A 12,186-nucleotide genomic window follows, 5' to 3' on the forward strand; every position below is an offset into this window, starting at 1 on the left:
TACTAAGCATTTTCTTTTGAGGTTGTAAATCTTTTCATTTGATTGTCTGAATTTTGTTCATCTGATTCATTTTTACTAGGAGCAAATTGACATTATTGAAGGGATAAAGGACAGCCAAGCTCAGCGGATGGCGGAAAATCTAGGCTTCCTCGGGCCTTTGAAAAACCAGGTACTTGAGCAATTGGAGGCTGGTTTGTCTAACATGTTTCAGAAAATGGGAACTTTGCCTAATTGTGTCTAATGCTTGTGATTATCAGGAAATAAGGCAATTTATTGTTTTCTGTTTTTTCCTGCAGTTGTTTATGGTGAAAAAATACTTCCCTGGTGTTCCAAAGAGAATGTTTATAATGCATGTGTTTATATATATATATATTCGTGTGTACATGTGTAATAAGAGTGTGTTGCCTGCAGACACATACAGCTTGTTATGTATGTTAGTTTCTTTGTTTTTTCTATAGCAGTGCATCTCCAGTACATCAGTTATAAGAGACGGTATAGTGGTTAGAATCACAGACTGTAGAGTTAGGCAAACTGAGTTTGAATCCTGCACTGCTACCCAGTACCTGTGTGATTCCGACCATCTGAACATCACTTTCATTGTCTGTAAAATGGGGGTCATGAAATCCTAACTGAGAGGGTTATTATGAGGATTGAGTAACCTGATGTGTGAAAATGCGTATTCAGTACTCCAGAAAGGTCACTTCTTGTTATTAATAATAATATACATTACCTAATGAGTTGCTGTTCTTTTATAGTTAATGGGCATATGAGATGAATACTAATTACACAGAGGTGATACTTGACTGAAAACAGCTTGAATTATGCCAATTTAGTAATTATATCCCTTGGTTTCAAAGACAGGAAAATTGTCCTCTGAGCTATTAAGGGAGAGAGTTTGTCTTGAGCATCACAGTCCTGCACTGCCCTTGGTCCTGCCCATGGAGCCTGATTTTATGTCTATGCAGGCATGCTTCCTTGTCTCATAATTAAATCAGAAAAACTTACTGGCTGTTCTTTTCCTCCTCTGTTACTAAGAGAAGTCACCTTAATAACCCTTCATTGTGTGTTGGTGTGTGTGTGTTGTCCTAGGGTTCTGCATTCCTCCAGTAAAACAGTCAATTGCACACTATTTTCTGTCTTTACCTTTTCTTTTGATTGAGTCTAACTTTAAAAGCTTAAGGGTAACACGAAGGCAAGTTATGGAAAGGTGAAGCACAATAAGACTTTAAAATATATTTGTTTAAATTAAGAGAGGACAGCACTTATTTGATGATTGGAGGAAAACCTCCAGTGGAAAGCAGAAGGTTCAACATGGTAGCAGGAAACAGGATCTTCTGGGACTAAGCCTCAGTAGGAGATAGAAAGAGCCAGGATTCAGTGGACACTTAGAGGAATTAGTCATCATTTCGAGACTGGTGAAGAAATGCCGGGTTACTGACCTGCTGAAAGAGAGATACTGGAGGACTCATGGGTAAGGCCTGCAGTGGTTGGTTTCACTTCCTGAGAATGAGGCCATGAAGTATATTCGCCACAGACTATATTAACTGATCATTTGACATTTATTAAAGTAACTTCTTGTGTATTGGTGGTGGTCACAGAAAGCTATAGTCACCATGTTCTAACCATACCTTCCTACACTCAGCTCCAGAATATGCCTTGTAACTTTGTTTATATCGTCTATAAGTTGCACATCTGTATTTCTCTTGGACATTTGTAGTCTCGTTTGCTGGATTTTCATCTGCATCACGGCAGGGGCTTGGTTGGTCTTGCTCACTACTGTGTTGCCAACAAAGTGTTTAGCAAATATATTAGATGTCCAAGAAATATCTATCATATGCATGAGTAAGTGAAATAACGCATCTGAGGTGTCTACTTGGAAGAAATTCCTGAGGAGTCAGGAATGAGTAGTTGTAAGTGGCAAGAGAATAAATCTGGAGTGGGTAAAATCTACTCACCATGTGGTTTGAAAGCTAGAGGTAAATATACCTGAAAGTTCTAGAGAAGGCAGTAACAGTATTATGCACATCACAAGTCGTCCCCCCCCAAACATAATGTAAGAGACAATTAACAGTTATTTATAGCTCTTAAATGACTAAATTGTGTTTCCTGAGTACCTTAAATACTCTAGGTTTTAAGTGAGTTATCTATGGAAAGAAGATGAACCTGGAAGTTCTCAGGGATCAGTAATAGCTATATTGTTATTATATTTTTGATTTTATGTATCTAGGAAGGTAAAGAAGTCTTTTAATTCATGTTTTTCCTATTATCATTGCCAATTATATGAAAGACTTTTAATCTTCATTTCCTCAGCAGGTTGAACCAAGCTCATTTGCTGAACCCTGTTGAACAGAGATGATAAGAGCAGCCATTGTTCCCCAGGGACTCACAGGGCAGTGGTCCACCTGCTGACAGTGAACACAGGAAGAGGGGATGTGAAGGAGTGAAAATGGTGGGGGTGGGGGAGGAGAGATGGTGATCTCAGCTGCAGTCGTGTCAGAATTTGTTCATCTGGGGACATCCGTTTGAGCAGCAGAACATGAAATGCGTGGCACAGGAGCACAGGGTAAACGGGTGCTTTAGATTTGGGAGTCTCTGTTTTACAGTGCTTCCTCCATACATGAGGAGGCAGTGTGCAGTGAGCACAGGGGGTGCCTGAGAGGAGGAAACATTTATTTAAATGATCAACCATTGGTGATCTTTTGATAAACAAATGGTATCTTAAAGGCCCCTCGATTCAATGTGACTTTGAAAGTTATTTAATTTTCAGCTAGGATGTGGTTTGGTACTTTGGAAGTGCCTCACTCATGGATGAACAACGTATAAAATGATTCTCTTGTAAAATTAATATCTTTCCTGTGACTCATGCCTGATGTCTCTAAAATATGATGTATTAACATTAGATTTAACCAAAAATAAATATCACCTTGCATAAAAACCTACAAAATACATGTTCCTGGTGAAAATATATTTCAGCAAGAATTGGCTAAAAAGACTAAAGCCATGAGAAAACTGAGTATGACTAAAATCTACAAATTCCTCAAGGATGTCTTAATTATCATCTATACTATTCATTTCTAAAAACGTAGGCTCCATGAATTGTCAGCATGTGCTTCCAGTATTTAAACTAATGAAAATATCTTATCAGCCAAGTTAATACAAGCTCACTAACCCTTCTGCTGCTGCTGCTGAGTCGCTTCAGTCATATCCGACTCTGTGCGACCCTATAGACGGCAGCCCACCAGGCTCCGCCGTCCCTAGGATTCTCCAGGCAAGAATACTGGAGTGGGTTGCCATTTCCTTCTCCAGTGCATGAAAGGGAAAAGTGAAAGTGAAGTCGCTCAGTCATGTCCGACTCTTAGCGACCCCATGGACTGTAGCCTATCAGGCTCCTCCGTCCATGGGATTTTCCAGGCAAGAGTACTGGAGTGAGGTGCCATTGCCTTCTCCGCACTAACCCTTCTAGGTATGGTTTATATCTCTGGTTAGCTTTAAGAACTATATTTGAATAGTGCAAGTGTTAGTTCCTGGTATGCAATAAAAGTTTTTTCCAGTTTTTTTTAACCTGTTAAAACATTTTGAAAGACATTGGTAAATTTGTCAGAGTTTCATGTGCATGGCTCCAAGGGTATTTTGATTTTAGGCTTAATTTTTTAATTGCTTAGCATATAACCTTGAAATAACATTAATTGTGGCAAAAAATAAAACAAATATTTGGACAGCATGGTTCCTGAGGAAATAAGTGGCAGTAACAAACTGGCTCACAGCACATTAACTAGCAGAATGTTTCCTTTGACTGGTGTTTAATCTGTTTTTTAAATTTGAACACATTTGGAAAGTAGAAGAGCCAACCTCAGCTTGCCATAGGCCCTGCCATTTCCTGCTATTATACCTGGGCAGACTGACACGTTTTGCCTGGATGGCCTTTATAGTCATTTGGTGTATAGCCTCTAGAATAAGGCACATTCTGTCTGCAAGCCAGGCTGGTTCTCCCTTGTGGATATTACAACACAGATTTTATAACGTTTACCCGTTGCAGATCTTACAGCAGAGATTTAGTCTTGCTTCAAAAAATGTTTATAGTTGCCTTTGCACAGTAATAAACAGTTGTAATAATGGATGCCCCCCAAGTGCTGTGTTAATGTATAACTACAGTGGCAGTAGCATGAGAAAATTCAGGCTTCATGCTAAGCGAGGTTAATATATGCTTTAGAAGTTTTGAAGCTACCAAGGTGTTCACAGACAAGTAAATGGATAAACGAAACATAGTATATACATACAATGGAAGGTTGTTTGGCCTTGAAAAAGAGGGAGGTCCTGCACGTGCTGCATTGTGGTTGAGTCTTGAGAACATTGTGCTAAGTGAAGGGGTGTGTGTCTGTGTGTGTGTGTGTGTGCGTGCGTGTGTGCGCACTTAGTCAGTCAGTCATGTCTGACTCTTTGTGACCTTATGGATCATAGCCCGCTCCTCTGACCATGGAATTTTCCAGGCAAGAATACTGGAGTGGGTAACCATTCCCTTCTCCAGGGGATCTTCCCGACCCAGGCATCGAACCCATGTCTCCTATATTGGCAGGCGAGTTCTTTACCACTGAGCCACCAGGGAAGACCTTAAATTTATGTTATGTGTACTTAAAACAAAAACGTTTTGAAGTAGCTAGGATAAGATCTTTTACTTGTATGCACTCAGAATTTATTTCTATTATGAAGTCTCTCCATATTATTACATTAATGATTATTTCTACCATTTATTGTTTATTGTATTGACTGTGTACAGAGGCTGTGTAGGTATAGTGATGCTATGGTGTCCAGAATAGACATGATGCCTCTGTCATGCAGCTCACATTGCACATTTGTTTGATAACCTGGGAAATTTCTAAAAATGTAAAAAAGTTTCAACATTGAGTCACTTACCTGCTTTACACTGTAATTCAAATAAAATCCACTTGGATCACACCCTCCCCCAAAAGTAAACATTAAATAAAGGAAATCTTAAGTTTTTGAAAAAAATAATGATAGAATTGTTAGGTTGGGACCAGCCTTTTCCAAGTCTAGCACAAAGTCAGAAGCTGTAAAAGAGAAGAGTGACATTATTATTAATATTATTAGATTTCCATGTGGCAGAAGTAACAAAAACATGGGCAAAAAACAAATGTTAAAGGACAAAAAATTTGCTATTTCTATGACATAAAGAGCTAAATTCCTTCATGTAAAAATGCCTCCTATACATTAATATGAGAAACACCGAAAATATGTGAATTTTTTCCTATGCAGACTTCACAGCATAGGAAGTACAGATGTCTCACTCTCATAGAATAATACTCAGGTCTATTCATAATTAGAGCAATTCAAATTAAAACCATAAATGAGATACCCAAATAGCTGATGGCTGTGAGTTAAAAAAATAAAAATCTCTATAATGCTGGTTTGTGGAAGGGGACATTAGTGAAACTTCAATTTAAGATAAGAACAAGAACAATTTAAGATAATCTTTGATTATGTTAAATGCCCACCTCTTTTTCCCCATTTCAGAGAATTTATCCTATAGATGTTTAATCACTGTAGGATATAAGGATATATATATATATATATATAGATAGATAGATAGATATTTGTATATGTATATATAGATAGATAAATATAGATACACACACAGATAAGGCAGCATTTGAAGTAATGTCAAGCTACTGGAAACCAAATGGCCATTATTTAGGAGACAGGTTAAATGAATTATGATACATCCATAAAATAAGATATTATGTGGTCATTTACAAGATTTTTCTCTTTGTTTTGCTGCTGAAGGCTCTCTGAAATCTATCAGTAAAGAAACAAAGTATAGAACCAAGTTTGTTTTTTTAAGAAGATGAATGGGAAAAATGTATACACTTGCATTTGTATAGCTGTATCCCTTAATGAAGTATCAACCAATAAAGTGGCTGCTACAGGAGGACAGATTGGGGGCTCTGTAGCTGGGGAGTCTGGTGAAGATTCTGAGGCAGAACCTTGTGTACCTTGGGGATTTTGTATTATGTACTATCTAACCACAAAAAATATGATAAATATTCAGTCTAACTCATTATATATATTTGGTTATATCCACTGGCTTTCAAATTAGGATTTAAGGAAGTTTACACATGTACATCAAACAAAATGAGATAAAATGAATTACTTACATCTCCAAGAGTTCTTTAGTTAATACCAGAACAGAGAAATCACTCCCAGTGTTTACCATGCGCATGTGTGCTAAGTTGCTTCAATTGTGTCTGACTCTTTGTGACACTATGGACTGTAGCCCACCATGCTCCTCTGTCCAAGGAATTCTCGAGGTGAGAATTCTGGAGTGGGTAGCCATGCCCTCCTCTAGGGGATCTTCCCTACCTAGGGATTGAACCCTCGTCTCTATGTCTCCTGCATTGGCAGGTAGGTTCTTTACCGCTAGTGCCACCTGGGGAACCCCAGTATTGACCACAGTGGGACTTTATTCTTGGTAATTGGTTAAGTAGGTGCTGTGAGAGCTGAGAAGTTTCAGAGTGGACAGAGAGGCAAGACAGAGAGCTAAACAGCAACAGAAAGTTGTTGCTACCTATGTGCTTGAGGAGCAAAGTGAGGTGGTAATGTTACTGGACTTTGAGATACAGAAGTTGGGACCCTGATGGGAATCAAAGTGAGAGGATGCAGAAAGAGAAGAGTAAAAATATCCTCTTTTTCCTTCTTCCCAGCTCCTGTCTCCCACTGCTGCTTCCCATTGGCTGAACTGAAGCCAGCTGGCCCAGGAGCCTTGAAAACCCAGCGTACAAGTGTCAGCTCCCCTGATAAATAGAGTAGAGATGGGGAAAAACTGGAAAGGAATCTGAGGGCAAATAATGCAGGATGGGAACCATGAAAAAACATGTGGAAATGGGGAAAGCATGGCTGGGAAATAAGTTGGAGCTAAGAATAAGACTAAACCCCAACATTCAGCCTTGATTGCACATTACACAGTCTCACTTTGCTATGTTAATGGTGAACAGGCTGTGTTTACTGCAGGTGTGAGCTTTCCTGGGTACTGTCACACCTCATTTGTGATCTTCCCCCTAGCCCCAGATCACAGAATGCCAGCCTGCTGTGACATGAGCAGTTAATAAATGTTGGTTGAAAAGAATGAATGAACGAGTGAATTTCAAGCAGAGTGAGAAAAATGAAGTTAGGGTACAACACCAGAGAAACTGTTGGATATTATGGTTCTTTGTGGCTTATACCTTCAGGACAAACTGTTTTCAGTTTGAATTGTGCTATTCAGTAAGTGTACTGTTTAGGTCTTCCGTCTTGTTTTGCAACCATTTCCAATAGATACTCAGTAATTGTTGTTTCACAGATTGTAGGTTTGGATTGATGAATATAATAACAGTTTTATTCCAGCATAATGAGTAAAACCTCATCGTTAAAAACTCTCAAAATCATGTTTACCTTTTACTTAAATGGAGTTTGTTTGTATTAGTAACTGTAGCTCATATTGCAGTGTAGCTCAGCTAATAGGGACATGATAATTTTCAAAAAGATTCACAACACTTTTTGGCCATACTGATAATATTTTGTTTCTTGATGATGGTCTTTTCTAGTGTCTGGAGGAAAGTTGAGCAATTCCTTCTAATGAATAGCAATAGAAATTAAAATAGTTATGCTTCTCTTTTTTTCCCTTCAGAAAACCTAACTGAAAATGGACAACTTGTTATTTTTAAGGTTTCATTAATGTAGCAAAATAATTTTTTTCTACTTTTATGAAATTTCATTTCACTTGATCACATTTAGGCTGCAGATCAAATTAAGAAGCTGTACAATCTCTTCCTGAAAATTGATGCTACTCAGGTGGAAGTGAATCCTTTTGGTGAAACTCCAGAAGGACAAGGTAAGAGAAAAAGAGAGAGAGAGAATGAATGAATGTAATTATTTATGCAAATTATAAACTATACGAAAGATATAGAGCAGCCTTGCATTAATTTCTTTCAGTAATTTAATTCCTGCCATAGTTTCAAATGCTCCCATGATGCAGTTGAACATTTTAGCACTTGAGTTTGTAGCCAAATGCCAAGCCTCACGGGAAGTTATTTCTTATTTTATTTAGAAACAGCCATCTACCATCATCCCCTAGTTTTCAGGTCCCTCCTTGTTGCTATGATGGTAAAGATTTAGGTGTGAACAGGAGCCACAGTGCTTGGGCGTGATGAATACACCTGATTTTATGGAACTGGAACTTTTTAGTTTCTCTAAATCTGCATATAATTTCACATTGTGTCTCCTACTGAAGTTATGTCATCATGGTAGAATCCCCAATGCCCCATCATCGATCTCTTTCACCCCTTGGTTAGCAGCTTTTGCTTCAGGTGGGAGAAGGAGACTTTTTTGTGGGGAAGGTTTTGTGTTTTCACTGGGTACTTGTAGTGAATCAGTAACTCTTACATCTCAGCACCTAACACAATTGCACTGGCTTGCATACAGCAAGTATTTAGTAAGGTCTTATTAATTTGAGAGCAAAAGCTTAAAGATATGCATGTTTAGGGTAGGAGGTAGAATATCAAGGGAATAGGATAGTGTTACCAAAATGTACTGGTAAATTCCAGGAACCTTGCCTTTTTAAAGTATATTTCAACCTCATTTCTTACTTTTTGCTTAGCATATTGTGGGCCGCCAGTAAATAAGGATTTACCACTGGGCTGATAAATACCCATTATATGCAAATACAAATAAGTTGTAGACTAGTGTGGATGGTACAATGCTTTTTCTCTAGTATATTTCAGAGACTATATAGTCAGAGTCAGAAAATCTAAAATATCATGTCCCTAAAACCTAGAGAGGCCTGGGATTGCCATGTTCCAGCCACGTACATGGGCTAACCCTCAGGGTTTTTTTTTTGTTCGTAAATCCAAAACAGTGAGTAAAAACATGATAACCTATCTTGTAGGGCAGTTTTCAAAGTGAGGTGACTGATGACTGTGTAATAAGCATCCAGTGTCAGACACAAAATAGGCTAGTCCCACCCATTCATAAAATATAGTTGTTCTTCTCAGGTAATATAAAAGTAGACCAGGAAAGGTATAGATTTTATATTTTTATCTATTTATTTTTGTTTTGTTTGTATATTTTTGAAGGTTTCAAATTAGGACAGGCAAAGAGCTCATGTTTAAGAAGCCATTGAAATTAATAAGTTTCATGGCTTACACAAATGACCACTAGATAAAATTTTTTGTCTGGTGGTTTATAAGCAAACTACCTGTATAATTAAATATTTTAAAAATTGCTTTTGACTGTAAAATAATCAGTATTTTCTAGAGAGGGGGGAAGAAAATTGTTTCTTGATCTCATATATCCAGTGCTGTGATAAACGTATGTGTCTTCTTTTTTATCATTTAAGATAATCCTGCAGAGTTAGGAGTTGTTATCCCCGTTTTATAGAATACTGAAAAATGAATTTGTTTCCCCCAAGGGCAGCTAGATACTGGAGCTGGGATTCAAAGCCTTGTCTTTCATGGTCTGGTATGCATGTTGTTTCTGATATGCCAAACTAACTTATGGTTACCTGCTTTCTTTTCTGTTTTTTCCTTCTTAAGCTATTAATGTGCTTTAATCAGAGTGATCTAGAAATAGTCTCCAGTTTGAGAGTATCAGTTAAAATTCATGCTGCATTGAGTGGCTGATAATTAAATCCAAGAGAGGAAGTTCACTCTAAGTTCTTAAAGGTCATACATATATTATTAAGCTACTATGCACAAGCAACCTAGTTATTTCATAGTAACAAAAAATTGGGAATTGAGCCACAGAATGGGATAAAAATGGCATTTTCATTTAACCCTTTGGGAAGCTGTCAGTCACAAAATGGTTTGCAGCAGGGAAAAGGGATATGAGAACCTTTTCCTAGAGAATGTTTGTAAAACCTTATGAAATCTGGTTTTCTTTTTAATTATTATTAGGAGAAAGTATAATTATCGAGCTTTTTTGAAGGAATCCCCGTAAAATACATTCCATGTATACAGTTCATTAAAACATAAGTCTTATATGATATTTTTAACAGGAAAGTTTAGCTATTAATTTGTTCATTGTACCATAAAGGTTCAGCTATTGAATTATAATCACAGTTAAATGAACATGTTGGTTTATAACTCTAATGAGCAGTAGTCAAATTAAACCCAATTAGGAAACATCGATTAATGACCAAATGTACAAATTAACTTCATCATTGTCACAGTTCCCTAAAACTTTCCTTTATTTAGGAACTATAAAAGCAGCCATATATAGTTTAGGAATATTGACAATATTTATAATCAGAATATTTAAAGTTTTTCTTTTTAGATCAATAATAGGAAAATATATAGCAACCACTAATGCTGAAGAAGCTGAATGGTTCTGTGAAGACCTACAAGATCTCTTAGAACTAACAAAAAAGATGTCCTTTTCTTCATATGGGACTGGAATGCAAAAGAAGAAAGTCAAGATAACTGGAGTAACAGTCAGGTTTGGTCTTGGAGTACAAAATGAAGCAGGTCAAAAGCTAACAGTTTTGCTAAGAGAATGCACTGGTCATAGCAAACACCCTCTTCCAGCAACGGAAGAGATGACTGTACACATGGATATCACCAGATGGTCAATACCAAAATCAGATTGATTATTTTCAGCCAATAATAATAATTACTTTCAGCCAAAGTTGGAGACGCTCTATACAGTCAGCAAAAACATTACAGGGAGCTGGCTGTGGCTTGGATAATGAACTTCTGATTGCAAAATTCAGACTTAAATTGGAGAAAGTAGGGAAAACCGCTAGGCCATTCAGGTATGACCTAAGTCAAATCCCTTATGATTATACAGTGGAAGTGAGAAGTAGATTCAGGGGATAAGATCTGATAGACAGAGTGCTTGAAGAACTATGGACGGAGGTTCATAACATTGTACAGGAGGTAGTGACCAAAACCATCCCCAAGAAAAAGAAATGCAAAAAGGCAAAATAGTTGCCTGAGGAGGCCTTACAAATAGCTGAGAAAAGAAGAGAAGCAAAAGGCAAAAAGGAAAGGAGAGATACACTCATCTCAATGCAGAGTTCCAAAGTATAGCAAGGAGAGATAAGAAACACTTCCTAAGTAAACAATGTAAAAAAAAAATGTAGGAAAACAGTAGAATGAGAAAGACTAGAGATCTCTTCAGGGCTTCCCAGGTGGCTCAGTGGTGAAGAATCTGCCCGCAATGCAGAAGACACAGAAAACGCCATGGGTTCGATACCTGGATTGGGAAGATCCCCTGGAGGAGGGTAATGGCAACCGATTCTAGTATTCTTACTTTGGAGAATCCCATGGACAGAGGAGCCTGGCAGGCTGTAGACCACAGGGTCCCACAGAGTCAGTCATAACCGAAGTGACTGAGCACAAGCATGAGCGATCTCTTCAAGAAAATTAGAGACACCAAGATGGGCACAATGAAGGACAGAAATGGTATAGACCTAAAAGAAGCAGAAGATATTAAGAAGAGGTGGCAAGAATACACAGAAGAACTATACAAAAAAGATCTTCATGACCCCGATAACCACAGTGGTGTGATCACTCAACTAGAGCCAGACATACTGGAATGCGGAGTCAACTGGGCCTTAGGAAGCATCACTATGAACAAAACTAGTGGAGGTGATGGAATTCCAGTTGAGCTATTTCAAATCCTAAAAGATGATGTTGTGAAAGTACTGCACTCAAGATGCCAGCAAATTTGGAAAACTCAGCAATGGCCACAGGATGGGAAAAGATCAGTTTTCATTACAGTCCCAAAGAAGGACAATGCCAAAGAATGTTCAAACTACTGCATGGTTACACTCATTCACATGCTTGCAAGGTCGTGCTCAAAATCCTTTAAGTGAGGACTAAACATTACGTGGACTGAGAACTTCCAGATGTACATGCTGGATTTAGAAGAGGTAGAGGAACCAGAGATCAAATTGCCAACATCCACTGGGTCATAGAAAAAACAAGAGAATTCCAGAAAAATGTCTACTTCTGCTTCATTGACTATGCTAAAGCCTTTGACTGTGTGGATCACAACAAACTGGAAAATTCTTCAAGAGATGGAAATACCAGACCACTACCTGCCTCCTGGGAACCTTGTATGCAGGTCAAGAAGCAATAGTTAAAACCAGACATGGAACAATGGCCTGGTTCCAAATTGGGAAAGGAGTATGTCAAG

At 38.0% G+C, this 12,186-nt stretch overlaps 1 protein-coding gene across 9 annotated transcripts in view; it reads left to right on the plus strand.

The window, feature by feature from the left end:
• The window catches only part of SUCLG2 (succinate-CoA ligase GDP-forming subunit beta), a 626,520-nt gene that overhangs the window by 141,552 nt on the left and 472,782 nt on the right, over positions 1–12,186 (plus strand). For all 9 annotated transcript variants that reach the window (XR_014064918.1, XR_014064922.1, XR_014064917.1 and 6 more), the window contains exons 6-7: positions 80–169; positions 7,786–7,882. Coding sequence is in view for 2 of the 9 variants with exons in the window: in XM_081528439.1 (XP_081384565.1) it covers positions 80–169; positions 7,786–7,882 (187 nt within the window). In the remaining 7 variants the exon portion in view is untranslated. The remainder of the gene's footprint in view (positions 1–79; positions 170–7,785; positions 7,883–12,186) is intronic.

This window comes from Giraffa tippelskirchi, chromosome 9, assembly GCF_054371585.1.
Source record: "Giraffa tippelskirchi isolate mGirTip1 chromosome 9, T2T-mGirTip1v1.2.pri, whole genome shotgun sequence".
Taxonomy (NCBI): Eukaryota; Metazoa; Chordata; class Mammalia; order Artiodactyla; family Giraffidae; genus Giraffa; species Giraffa tippelskirchi.